Source organism: Penicillium hordei (genome assembly GCF_028827395.1).
Source record: "Penicillium hordei strain IBT 12815 chromosome Unknown utg000004l_segment0_segment0, whole genome shotgun sequence".
Classification (NCBI taxonomy): Eukaryota; Fungi; Ascomycota; class Eurotiomycetes; order Eurotiales; family Aspergillaceae; genus Penicillium; species Penicillium hordei.
In genome coordinates this window covers 980,791-993,901 of record NW_026623145.1, presented here as the reverse complement: position 1 = coordinate 993,901, position 13,111 = coordinate 980,791, and the positions used below count along the sequence as shown (strand labels likewise).

At 52.7% G+C, this 13,111-nt stretch overlaps 3 protein-coding genes across 3 annotated transcripts; 1 reads left to right on the top strand and 2 right to left on the bottom strand.

Moving 5' to 3' along the window:
* Window positions 1-1,818: 1,818 nt before the first annotated feature.
* Window positions 1,819-3,823, bottom strand: N7537_007643 (gamma-glutamyltransferase family protein; the record flags this gene model as incomplete). Its single annotated transcript, XM_056898698.1, has 4 exons — window positions 1,819-3,096; window positions 3,157-3,506; window positions 3,572-3,590; window positions 3,659-3,823. 4 exons carry the CDS (start codon window positions 3,821-3,823, stop codon window positions 1,819-1,821), a joined length of 1,812 nt encoding a protein of 603 aa, XP_056750774.1.
* A 781-nt stretch (window positions 3,824-4,604) lies between these two features.
* Window positions 4,605-5,977, top strand: N7537_007642 (uncharacterized protein; the record flags this gene model as incomplete). The annotated part of the gene is made up of 3 exons (XM_056898697.1): window positions 4,605-4,801; window positions 4,865-5,174; window positions 5,231-5,977. The coding sequence occupies 3 exons, from the start codon at window positions 4,605-4,607 to the stop codon at window positions 5,975-5,977; spliced, it is 1,254 nt and encodes a 417-aa protein (XP_056750773.1).
* A 421-nt stretch (window positions 5,978-6,398) lies between these two features.
* Window positions 6,399-10,828, bottom strand: N7537_007641 (PE repeat family protein; the record flags this gene model as incomplete). The annotated part of the gene is made up of 3 exons (XM_056898696.1): window positions 6,399-9,913; window positions 9,962-10,483; window positions 10,582-10,828. The coding sequence occupies 3 exons, from the start codon at window positions 10,826-10,828 to the stop codon at window positions 6,399-6,401; spliced, it is 4,284 nt and encodes a 1,427-aa protein (XP_056750772.1).
* Window positions 10,829-13,111: the final 2,283 nt, after the last annotated feature.

Genomic DNA, 13,111 nt, shown 5'->3' with positions numbered 1-13,111 from the left:
GATGTTTCTTTTTTTTTCTCTAACGCATTTCCCTATGTGTGATTTTTGACGACACGATCATGATTCTTTTTTTGTCATTCTTGTCTACTATACCATCTATACCCCTGCAGGCCATTCAAATATACTGCAAATTTCGTTTTACGATAATCCCACCATACCCCGGCATTTTATAAATGTATAGCTCCAAATTCGATGCAATGACAAATCCTGTCAAACTCCCGATATAAAGTTGAACTCTATTAAATCAACACCCATGGCTCGGTTGGCCGTCATACCCGTGGACCCAAGCGAGATAAGCGATCTTCGATCTAGCGGAAATCGATTCCATGGAAACGGATTAACTTCGGCTTATGTAAAGCGGAACAAGGCGCAAAGTACCTTGGGAAACATCGATTCCAAGATTGTAGGTACAACGTTGTGACTAAAACCTTCCAAGGTTCTTCCAAGGCATTATACGCGCCAGGGTTGGATATCAAATCTCCCGAGATTCAAAGTGCAAAGTCAAGGTCCCACAAGTTATAATTCCAATACCCAAAAAGAAAAAGAAATCCACCCAGAAACTCTCTTTCGGTCCTGGCACCTTAGCGTTTGGCTAAAGACTCGACCAACTCCACTTATATTCTCGCCCCGAATCCACGATGACTCTTCCAAATCTAAACGGAAACGCCCAATCGAAATGAATTTCCGTATTTATTTCGTGAGACCCGGAAGTAGTCTAGCGGGGAGAATGAGGTGGAAAGAACAGGGTGGAGAAGAGTAGGTCCATTTACCACATTGAGAATAGCTCTGGGGACCGACGTGGCTTACTATCCAGCGTTGATTACTCCCGTACAAAACGGGCGTTCGGGTATGGTTTTCATCTCACGTGGAGTGCCGGAGAGTATGTGGGTTTTTGGGCTTCGATCTGGAATTGGCCTTTGAGAGACTACGTATTGTGTAGTATGAGTATGAGTAAGCTTGATCCGAGGGAATTTGAGGGCTGATGTTCGTTTGATTTATGGTTATACTTACACATTGATGATTTTGTCTTTTGGTTATGAATTTGTAGCATCGTTATTGTTTTTCCTCCTCTCCTGAGTACTCTCCCCTGAGTACTCTGTAGAAAGTAGAGCTGTCGCGGACTCGGCTGTGGGGCACGGTTAGTCTGGCGTGTCGATCAGGGGTTCTCGTGGGAGTCACGCGGCTTTTCGAGGCCTTGGCTTTGGTTTAGATGACCTGCCTGCTTGAGCGATGATGTACATTTGCTCTTTGTTTTGGTGATTCTTAATTGGGTTTAGTGAATTGCGTGTGCTGTGTTTGCGGAGTATGGAGTAGTGTTGTGATGCTGTATATATAGGTATTATCTACGAGGTGGCCTACCTACATTGTAGGGACAAGATTGGATTGGGGGTTGTGGTTGTACATTGACACATTTAGTCTCTAAGTCTTCTGTGGAGAGCTTTATATAAAACAGTAATACTGTCCTCTTTGGTACGACTCAGGGAATGGGCTTGGGTTTGCCCTATATTCCCCTCTATCGATGCATCCTTCACCGTCCTTTCCCAGGGTGTATAGGTAGGTACATAAGGTATCAGATACCCATGAGATAGAAACACAGGTTTCTGACATAATGCTTGTTTTGGAACAAAATCATCTTTACCTGAGCTTAGTTGTAACATGATTGGTGTAGTTGGGTGGCTGTAGGGCGGCGGAGAGATCCGATGATAAACAGCCATGATGATACTTTAAGAAAAAGAAACAGAAAGAGCTAAGCAAAAAGCGTGGATTTCTCGATAGCTGATCACTTGTGACTAGGCACATGTCTACATCAATATGTCTCTACAGCAAAGGGAATACCATACCATCACCTCGAAGATCACTGCCTGCAGCATAAACCAGCTTCCCATCGTCATAGTACGAACGAATGATCTGGCCGCGACCAAACATAGCCCGCTTCCAACCACTCAACACCTCAATCTTGTGACCAAGACGACGCAGTCCCTCCACAGTATCATTACTGATGCCCTCCTCAACCCACACCGTGCGGTCAGTACTCTCGTCATTCGGCGCAGCAAGACAGAAGCGTGGCGAATCGAGCGCTGCTTGGGGATGATAACCGAAGGCAAGCATATTTAGCATAACCTGCACATGGCCCTGCGGTTGCATAAAGCCTCCCATAACACCGTAAACGGAGTGTAAGGATCCATCGGCGATATTAGTGATAAGGGCAGGGATGATAGTGTGGTATGGCCGCTTGCGGGGGGCTAGGACATTAGGGTGGCCTTCCTGCAGCGAGAAATTGGCACCGCGGTTCTGCAGCGTGAAGCCACAGCCAGCAGGGATGATGGCCGTTCCGAACCCGGCGTAGTTACTGTTGATGAAAGAGATGCCGTTGCCCTCGTGGTCCGTCACTGCGAAGTACACCGTGTCGCAGTGGTTGTGCGCTGGACTGCCGTGGTCCATGATATCTGCTGCGCGTTCGGGTGTGAATAGCTTCGCCCGCTCTGCGAGGTACGCGCGGTCGAGTAGGCCTTGCGAAGGCACGCTCTCCACGTCTGGATCTGTGACCCACCAGGCTGCGTCGGCGAAGGCGATGCGTAGACTCTCAATCACGGCGTGTAGGTACTCGGCGGAGTTATGCTGGGCCTCGGTAAACTTGGGGATCTTGCCTGATTTTTCGAGTTCCTCCATGATACCGAGTGCCATTAGTGCCACGATGCCCTGGCCGTTTGGTGGGTGTTCCCAAATCTCAACGCCCTGGTTGGCTTCGCCATCTGTGCCAGGTACCGCCTTGGAGACGATGTCCTGGCCAGTAAACTTGAGTGAGATCGCGTCGACTTCCTGTGTCCCGGTCTCGGCGTGATAGGCTAGATCCTCGAGTGACATGTAGCCTCCCAGGTCTTGCACCACCTTGACGATGGATTCAGCGATCCGTCCTTGGTAGAATCCTTTCTTGCCCTCTGCAGCGAGTGTGCGGAAGGTCTTGGCTAGGGTGGGATTCTTCATGATCTCGCCTGGACGCGGGGCTCGCACGCCATCTTTGGCTGAAAGATCGACTTTCAACATTTCACGGAAATTAGGAGATGCATTGCGGATATCTTTCTCGGACTCATTCCACTGCGTGCGGGTTAGTCCATGGTACCATGGTGCGATTGCGGTTGGGAATTGAATACTTACACCATGAGACGAAAGCTCCGACACAGGGAATCCCTCCTCTCCCAGCTCAATAGCAGGTTGTAGAATCTGCTCGAGCGATAACTTACCGCTACCAAACTTCTCGATTGTATCAACCCATCCTGCAGCCGCTCCAGGCGTAGTCGCAGCTAGAGCATTCAACATGGGCATGTTGCCCGGCTGCCCGGGGGCCAGACCGAGATCCTTGCGAATTTTCTCTAAGCTGGCATTACCAGGATACCGACCAGAGCCATTGAGCGCATGTACCTTCTTCGTCTTGGCGTTGTAGAAGAGACAGAACATGTCGCCTCCGATGCCCGTGGAGCCAGGTTCAGTCATATTGAGTCCGGCGGCTGTAGAAGCATGAGATCAGTTCTTTGTTTCGTGCTGTGATTATGGAACTCGAGGCAGGGCTTACCAACGGCAACAGCGGCATCCTAGGCAGGAGTATCACGGTCAGTATTGTTGAAGTGGGATACGGCGTAAAATTGAACAAGGCACATACTGCTGCATTTCCACCCTGACCTAGGATTTTATGACCCGCAGCAGCGGCTAGCGGTTGGGTGCATGATACGATGCCCTTGGTGCTGTGGACGGTACTCCGTCTACTAGAAAACGGGACAAAGTCCGCGTTCTCGCGGGAGTATACGGCTTTGGCGTTGAGCGGCATGACTTGGGATGATGGAGAAGTGGGAGAGCGGGGGATATTGGGGGGGGGGATATCAGATGCTTATCAACCCCCACCAATTTCCCCAGGGCAGGGCTGGAAGTCTGTCATAAATGGATAAATGGAAAGAAAGTCGGAAGGTTCCTCGGCAAGTCTGACGAATTGGAGAAAATTCAATGGATATGACTCCAACTTTGGGGAACTTTATACTTACCTAAGTAATTACTCGTGGGCACCTGGGGTCCACTACTAACTACTACATCTATGTTGTACATGTAACATGTGAAGAACTTGATTCCCTACCCTCTTTGAGCCCCTTATTAGGGTGCTACTAAATACATATGTAGTATGTATATACTGAAATCAAAGGGTTTTTGAGAATACACCGCTGTAAAGGTATGAAGTCACGTCTGTTACCCGATTAGGAAACAAACGGCTCAGCTTGTGTACATTTATACATCCATAGATAGTATACATCCATAGATACTTCATATCGGAGATAAGCATGACCTCCCCGGTACTTTGGCCGAGGTTATCTGAAGTATGACGTATATCATTCTATTGTTCTATCCACATCGCATCAGACCTCATTTCTGAAACGAAGAGACAGCAGAAATGTGATCACGTAACTCACCGCCCCGGTTTTCGGAGCGGCAATTAATCCCTCCGCCATCATCCCACCCCCGGACCCTTCAGTTCCATACACTTTGAACGGGGCACTATAAAAGACCTCTGATCTTATCTGATGAAACTGGTTTTAAGAAAAGGCCTCTGATGGAGCAGCATGGTGGTATTTGTCGACCTCGATGATGCATTTCCCGATAGATCAGCAATTTTGGAGATGCCATTCCCCTTAATGGTTGACCCCATCGCGTCGGAGCCGGCCGAACTACCCACATCGCCGACTTCGCCGGATGAAACTACCAACGAGATCCTAAACCCCAATCGGAATGGATTCTCCGCGGCTTTGAGTTGTTATCCGTATGTATTTGTTTGCTAACAGCCGTTAATAGGATTCAGACCCAGCTAACGATCACACCATAGCATTGTCAAAGAAATCGCTCACGCCATCGACTTAAATACCCTCTATGCATTATCGAGTACATGTCGCCAGTTCCATGTGAACTTGGCACCATTTCGCCACCAACTAGCGAGGGAGACTCTCCGGTGCGAGAATGAATATATCGAAACCCTAGCAGAGATGCTAGACAGCGGCTCCGTCCTGCCAGACAGCGTCAAATCGGTCATACGACTACTCAGCCATCCCGGCGGCGAGCAAACCCGTATGACTCGCGGGAAAGTGGGCAAATGCGCGCGCGACATGGTGGACGAATGTCGACGCTGCGCCAAGGTTGTATGCAGAGTAAGTCAAATCCCCCCCTCCCCCCGCGTCTAACAAAGACCGCCAAGTTGCTAAACCAAGCTCTGAAGAACTGCACAATCAAACCTCCTTCCCAACCAGCCCTTAAAAACCGTATCCGCCGCCTCTGTCGACCCTGCGGAATAGCGCCCCTCGCCTCTCATCTCTCCTACACAACCTCAGATCCGCATACTCCCGACCCATGGAACGAGAATACCGTCGCGGCAATTGCGTTCGCGCGAAACCCTTGCAATTGCGAGGAAGCCGTCTGGCTGTGCACGCAGTGCGGAATGACGCTGCGCAGTAATGACACGACGTACCGTCGTGTCTGGGCGTGGCGCACGCGCTACAGTACGTACCTTGGGGGCGGGCTGGGCACTGGCATTGGTGAAGGCTGCCAGGGTGTTAAGTGTGGGCGTGGTGAGAACTGTCTTGCTGCGCAGGAGATTGAGCTTGAGGTTGACTGTGAGGCTGATGAGGGGTCTGGGTCTGGGAGTGATACCAGTAGTACGGCACAGAGTCCTGCAGCTCCTCCCTCGTTTGGTTACGAGGGGATTGGTGTCTCGACGGATAGCCATGATGATGAAGAGCCTGGGTATTTCAGACAGGAGGTTATTGGGTTGGGTGGTATTGTTAAGCATAAGTCTAAAAAGAGAGTTAATGTTGGTGCTTGTGTTGTTGAGTATGAGGACGAGAGGGATACTGGGAATTACCTTGAGAGGGAGGAGAAGGGTGTGTATCGTGCTTGGTGTGGGTGGTGTTCTAGAGTGATTCCAGCGAAGAGCGAGCAGACTTGATTCTATTTGTTACTTACTCGGACTGTCTGGTTTAGGGCCTTGCATGTTTCATGTTGCATATGATCGGGCGACTTTTCTATTGTTTACGACTGATGCCACTGGCGAAGATACCAGTTTTGCAAAACGACGTATATCATGAAATATGACACTGATGGGATTGACGTTATATAGGCACTCCAAATAACCTCAATCAAAATCCTTGTCAAGTTGATGCATATTGAATCAAATCTGGCTAATAAAATCAAGTCAAGTACTCCTGCAATGATTCGCTCCCCAATGCAAGCACAAATTCATCAAGCATACACATAATCACATATAGATCATTCTGTCAAACCACAAACCACAAACCACCGTTAAGTAAAAGACAAGGTTGAAAGTGAAAGTAAACAAAAAAACAACGGAAAAAAAAAACTCTACGGTCTCAATGGGCAGCAATCGCTCTCCAGAGACCCTTCAGCTTCGACTCCTCTCGGGGAGGCGATTCCTCGCGTCTGTGGCGACGATGAGAGCGAACCTCTCTCGTCTCCCTAGAACGTCGGGAGGAGCTCTCAGGCTTCTTCTCCCCTTCCCTCTCCTTCTCTCTCTCGATTTCTCGTTCACGTGCGTGTTCACGCTCACGCTCACGCTCCTTCTCCACCCGATCTTTCTCCCTCTCCCTCTCCTTCCTCTCCTCCCTAGATCGACCATGCTCAGCCGTCGACGAGCGTCGCAATCTCCTACTCTCAGTGCGCTCGACACGCTCAGTGCGAGGAGGCTCCTCGTCGCGTCGCGACCGTGATCCGCTAGACCGACCACTGGAGTGTCGCTCTTCATGCTCCGCCCGATCCTGACGGCTGCCACTGCTGTGACTTGTCGATGACCGGCGCGGCCTCTCAATTGGCGGTGCAGCCTTGGTGGCATTTAGGCGCAGCAAAGGCCCATTGGTATCCGACTTGCCTTCAGTCATGTACCGCAGGAAGGCACGGGGCCTGGGCGTCGGTACCGATGTTGACACCTGCTTCGATGAAGAGGTCCTGGTTGAGCGGGCCCGTTCGAGAGGTTGGTTCGAGGGAGTGTCGGAGGTGCGGCGTTTGGATCTGGGTTCGATGACTTCGGCCTCCATTTCTGGTTCCATTGCCCTCTCCTTCTCCACCTTCTCCCTGGACGAGCTCTTCGAGCGCTTCAATTTCTCGGGGGCAGGAATACCGCTGCGCTCTCGTTCTTCGGCGAGAGCACGCTGCTTTCGCTGCATCTGTGATTTCTCGTCGTGTTGGCGTCGTGCTTCTTCCAGTGCCTTGGCCCAGCGGTTGGTGAAGATGTTTCGCTCGCTCTTCTGACGCTGAAGTTGATCCCGGCGGCCCTCAGACGATGTCTTAGACTGCCGACGCTCTCCTTCGATCGGCGAGGTACGCTTTCTGCGGCGTCGGGAGTGGCGGGCTGCTGCGGCTTCTGCGCTTTCGTCAAGAGGCTCGGCGTCGATCATCTCAACCTCAGGCTGGGCGTCTGCTGGCGGTGGTACGAGCTCGTCGGGCGCCACTTCGTCGCTAGCGGGGACAGATACTGGCTCGGGGGAAGCTTCTGGTTCTGCTAGTGGGTCTTCGGCGGGGAGGTCTCTGGCAGCCTCTGGCTCAGGGGTTGGCTCCTCTGGCGCTGTCTCAGGCAATGCCTCTTCCGGCGTTGGAGTCTCGACTGGGATTGCAGCTGCATCGGCCTCTGGTGTCTCAGTTGGGGCCTCGTCCGGAACCACTGGTTCAGCCGGGGATTCGTCAGGTGCCAGGATCTCAGCCGGGGCAACTTCGACAGGAGCGGGTTCTTCGGGCGTTGGCTCGTCAGTAGGTGTTTCCACTGGGATATCCTTTGGCGCCTCATCGGGTACGACTTCCGGTTCTGCTACGGCCTCTGCAGGGGTCTCGGCAATTGGCGTTTCTTCCACTGGTGTCTCTTCCACCGGGGCGGGAGCAGGTGCCTCCTCAACCGCTGGTTCTGGGGCAGGAGTCTCCTCTACAGGATCTGCGGCAGCGGGGGCATCTTCAGTCACTTCCTTCTCTTTAGCGGCAGGTTCCTCGGGAGCTTCAGGCTCAGCTTCAGGCTCGGCAGCTGCTTCAGGCTCAGCAGGAGCTTCAACAACAGGCTCAGGCTCAGGCTCAACAGGAGCTTCAACGACAGGTTCGGCAGCTGCTTCAGGCTCAGCAGCGGGTTCCGGAGCAGACTCAGCAGTAGGCTCAGGGGCAGGCTCAGCAGCAGGCTCGGGCTCAGGCTCAGGCTCAGCAGGAGCTTCAGGGGCAGGCTCGGCAGCTGCTTCAGGCTCAGCGGCAGGCTCAGCAGCGGGCTCAGCAGCGGGCTCAGGCTCAGGCTCAGGCTCAACAGGAGCTTCAACGACAGGTTCGGCAGCTGCTTCAGGCTCAGCAGCGGGTTCCGGGGCAGACTCAGTAGTAGGCTCAGCAGCAGGCTCGGGCTCAGGCTCAGCAGCGGGTTCCGGGGCAGACTCAGTAGTAGGCTCAGCAGCAGGCTCGGGCTCAGGCTCAGGCTCAGCAGGAGCTTCAACAACAGGCTCAGCAGGAGCTTCAGGGGCAGGCTCGGCAGCTGGCTCGGTCTCAGGCTCAGCAGCGGGTTCCGGGGCAGACTCAGCAGCAGGCTCAGGCTCAGGCTCAGCAGGAGCTTCAACAACAGGCTCAGGGGCTGGCTCAGCAGCTGGCTCGGGCTCAGGCTCAGCAGCGGGCTCAGCAGCGGGTTCCGGAGCAGACTCAGCAGCAGGCTCAGGGGCAGGCTCGGCAGCTGGCTCAGCAGCGGGCTCAGCAGCGGGTTCCGGAGCAGACTCAGCAGCAGGCTCAGGGGCTGGCTCGGCAGCTGGCTCGGGCTCAGGCTCAGCAGCGGGCTCAGCAGCGGGTTCCGGAGCAGACTCAGCAGCAGGCTCAGGGGCAGGCTCGGCAGCTGGCTCGGTCTCAGGCTCAGCAGCGGGTTCCGGAGCAGACTCAGCAGCAGGCTCAGGCTCAGGCTCAGCAGGAGCTTCAACAACAGGCTCAGGGGCTGGCTCAGCAGCCGGTTCCGGAGCGGGCTCAGGGGTAGGCTCAGCAACAGGCTCGGCAGCGGGTTCAGGGGCAGGCTCAGCCGGAGTGCTTTCTTCGACGGGTGCCTCTTTGGGAGTCTCAACTGGCTCGGGCTCTACAGCTTCCACCTTCTCTTCCGCAGCAGCTTCGGGTTCGGCAGCAGGTGTTTCCTCAACTGGCGAGGCTTCCGGCTCCGGTTCCTTGACAGGTTCTTCGGGAGCCTTCTCCTCTTCTGCTGTAGGTGGAGCAGGTTCAGGTTCAGGCTCAGCTGCTGGTGCCTCTGCTTCCGCTGGTTGTTCACTTATTTCAGGTGCTGCTTCAGCGGCTGGTTCTGGCGTTGGCTCTGTCTCGGCTGCCTTCTTGGCTTTCTTGCCCTTCTTTTTCTTACCCTTGCCCGCTGGCTTTTCCTCTGGCTTGGGTTCCTCCGCGGCTGGCTCGGGTGCTGCTGGTTCCTCTGGAGCAGAGGTATCAGGAGGGTTATCTGCGGGCTTTTCGGGCTCAGCTTCAGGCTCCGGGGCTGTTTCGGCGGCTGGTTCTGGCGTTAGCTCTGGTTCTGCCGCTGGCTCTGGTTCTGCCGCTAGCTCTGGTTCTGCCGCTGGCTCTGGTTCTGGCGCTGGCTCTGGCTCTGGCGCTGGCTCTGGCTCTGGCGCTGGCTCTGGCTCCGCGGCTGGCTCTGGCGTTTGCTCTGGCTCTGGCTCGGCGGACTTCTTGTTTTTCTTGCCTTTCTTTTTCTTACTCTTGCCCGCTGGCTTTTCCTCTGCCTTGGGCTCCTCCGCGGGTGGCTCGGATGCTGCAGCAGGTGATTCATCGGCCTCTAGGGCGTCTTCGGCGGCCGCTTTAGCAGTAGCCTCTTTCTCGGCCGCTAAAGTCTCAGGATCTACGTCTATGTCAAAGTCTGGGAAACCTTCATCTACGTACTGTTAGCTTCGTAAGAACTAATGTACGTTTGGATACTGACCATTGTTGCCGTCGCCTTCTTTTTTCGTGTCTTCACCTGCTGGAGCATCTTTTTCACCTTCAGGTTTTGCATCTTCTTCGGGCTTTGATTCCTCTTCAGGATTCGCACTTTCATCGGGCGCTGCACCGCCTTCAGGTTTAGATTCATCTTCAGGCTTTGGGTCGTCTTCGGGCTTTGGATCTCCTCCAGGCTTGGCTTCTTCTTCAGGTTTGGCTTCCTCTTCAGGTTTGGCTTCCTCTTCAGGTTTGGCTTCCTCTTCAGGTTTGGCTTCCTCTTCAGGTTTGGCTTCCTCTTCAGGTTTGGCTTCCTCTTCAGGTTTGGCTTCCTCTTCGGACTTTGCTTCGCCTTCAGGCGCTGCACCGTCGTCAGGCTTTGCATCCTCTGTAGGTTTCCCGTCTTCTACGGCAGCCTCCTTGGGAGCCTCGTCGGGATTCTCTGCATCTGGCGCTGGCTCATCCTTGCCATCTTCTTTAGCTTCGGGGGCTGCCTCGTCGGGTGGAGACTCGGCTGATGGTGCAGCCTCTGTGGAATCTGAACATTATATGTTGATATCAAGTACAAAAAGTAGCGTATAGATTTTTCGGCGATAAACCTCATCATCTATGGAAACATGTACTTACCTGTAGGTTCAGTGGGCGGGCTGTCATCGCCACTTGGCTCAGCGGCTGGGGGGTCTTCAGAGGCAGGGTCCTTCTCCGGTTCGGCGGTGGGCTCCTTGTTGTCCTGGTTTTGGCCCTCGGTCAGATCGGTCGTTGAATAGGTGACAGGGTAAAATTGGAAAGATTTAGTCTCATAATCAAAGGTCGAATATTGACGTTGGACCGATGCATATGAGTACTGAGGGAGGTCGGCATACTTGTAAGGCATCCTCAACAGCGGCTACCGCCGGGTCCGGGGCAGGGTCGACGAGGGCTTTGTTCTCGGGTTCAGGTGGTGGTGCAGAACCGACGGGAGGGCGATTGTTATTGTTTTTATTGTTCTTGGTCTTCTTCTTATTCTTACCGGCCATGATCCCCGGTCAATGACGTATCATATATCGAACGCCTGGGCGAGGCTGACTGGCGCGTGATGTGACGAGAACCAGGACAATGGGAAATTGACAAGCCGGCTTGTCGGGCTCGATGCACGGAAAGTATGGGGCGACAGGGGAAATTGAGGAACAAAAGATACAAAATATTGACAATTGAGGAGTGTGAAACTGGGTAGGGTACCTCATGTATTAGAGTACTAAAAGGGAAAGAAAGGATATGCTTGTTTCTCTGGTAACACAGAGGTCGCATTGGACAGTCATGGTGAGGCAACGTATAATAGTTCGTCTCCTATGCGGTCGGATGGGACGACAGCAAAGTGCATTACGGTCCTTGGGCCCTGAACGTCACTAATGAACTGCCCGATGGAGCCAATTGTCATTGGGCCACGTCGGTCGTCGGGTCTCCATCTCCAGGGCCGACATGATGGTTTAGTGAGGTCCAGTACCTGGTTAGGGCCGGGTGAGAGCAGCAGAATCCCCACTCGCAGGAAGAGCTGCAGCACCAAGTAGTAAATGGGGAGATGGGATTGGGGACAGGGGGGCACATCGGTCAGGATAGGAAAGGTAGTGCTGCAGGAGTATGGAGAAACTGGGTCTGTTGAAGTGGGGTGGATGCCACCGAATGAATTGAATTGAACTGAATTGAATTGGATTGACTTGATTTTCTTTTTTCTTTTTTTTTCCCTTTCTTTTGGTTTGTTTTCGGGCCTGGTTACTACACACAGACAGACATATTGAGATGAGAATAGAAATGAATTGGGCCCAGGGAACTTCGCAGGTGTACAGTAGACAAAGCCACGAAGGCAATGTTTCAATAGGAAAATCGATGGGCGACGCAGAGGTGATGCAGACCCATTTCTGCCCAACGTGCCCCGGTAACGGCGGCAAATAGGATGCAGGCGTACAAAGTACACCGGTGGGGAGACCAGGACGATTAACCTCAAAAGGGATCCGATACTGGGAGGCAAATATTGAAACTTCCAGTCAATTTCTGCATTATTCATAGAATCAAGCCGGAAAGGCGAAACGGGGTGGTTGGGAATGAAGTTGTATGGAGCTTGATGGAGTCGTGGATAATCGAATCTCCACTTTGGACACCGACACGACACCGACACTTCAGAGTATTGTCCGAGATCATTATTCTGTGACACTCAACTGTAAGGGAGCCAGCAGTTAAAAAGGTGATGTAATATGCAGTTAAACATCGTGGACTGCATCAAATGTACTTTGTAACGAAAAAGAAGAGAAAAATGGGGGAATCCGGAGTTTCTTGGGGGTCAGGTGATATTGTGCATTGGACTTGGACATCAAATTCTCCCTCGTTTCTGCTATATTCGGGATTTCCATATTTCCATTCCGCCTATGACTACATTGATTATCGCGTCAATACCAGCCGCTCCTGGATCAACACGTCCGCCACTTGCATCTAACTTGGTCCACGAAGTACACTAACAAAGACCCACGGCTATCTGGTCGATGTGTCGTCTTACAACAGCTTCGTCACTGGGGTCCTCTTCTTTCAAAATGGCATATGTGGTCAGTTCGACCTAATGTACCGAAAGGTATAGATAGGTACAGAAGCCAACATTCGAGTCTAAAAAGAGCTGCATGCATGTCTAGGCCACTTTTCGCTTTTCTAGCGGATCATCTCGGCGCTGAGTTTTCGTGTTATTCCCCGATATGTCGTACCTACTGATACAAGTCCTCAGCCAAATCGCCAGATACGGTCATCTATGTACCCAACTCCATGCAGCGGGCCGAGCATCCATGCCGTGTTGCGGTGGTTAGCAGATAGCGGCCCTCTCGAGGTGAACCCATCGCATTTGTAAATATGATTGGTGGGTTTGTTTCTATTCTCAGAATTGGGCCGGGATTCTTGGGTTCTTGGGGTCTTGTTTGCATACGTTGGACTCCCAGACTCTTGGATTCTATATGGGGTAGATGGGCATAAAAATCGCTCTTATTTTCACCGAGCTGTTACTTTGCCACCCATGCACTTGAAAGGGCTATGCCGATCGGAGAGGAGACCTCTGAGGTTTAATAGACTTTCATCCGATGTCTTATATTTGAGATTACAACTAGCGAATGGATAGGTCGTTTGGAGTATAGCTTGGTAGGGG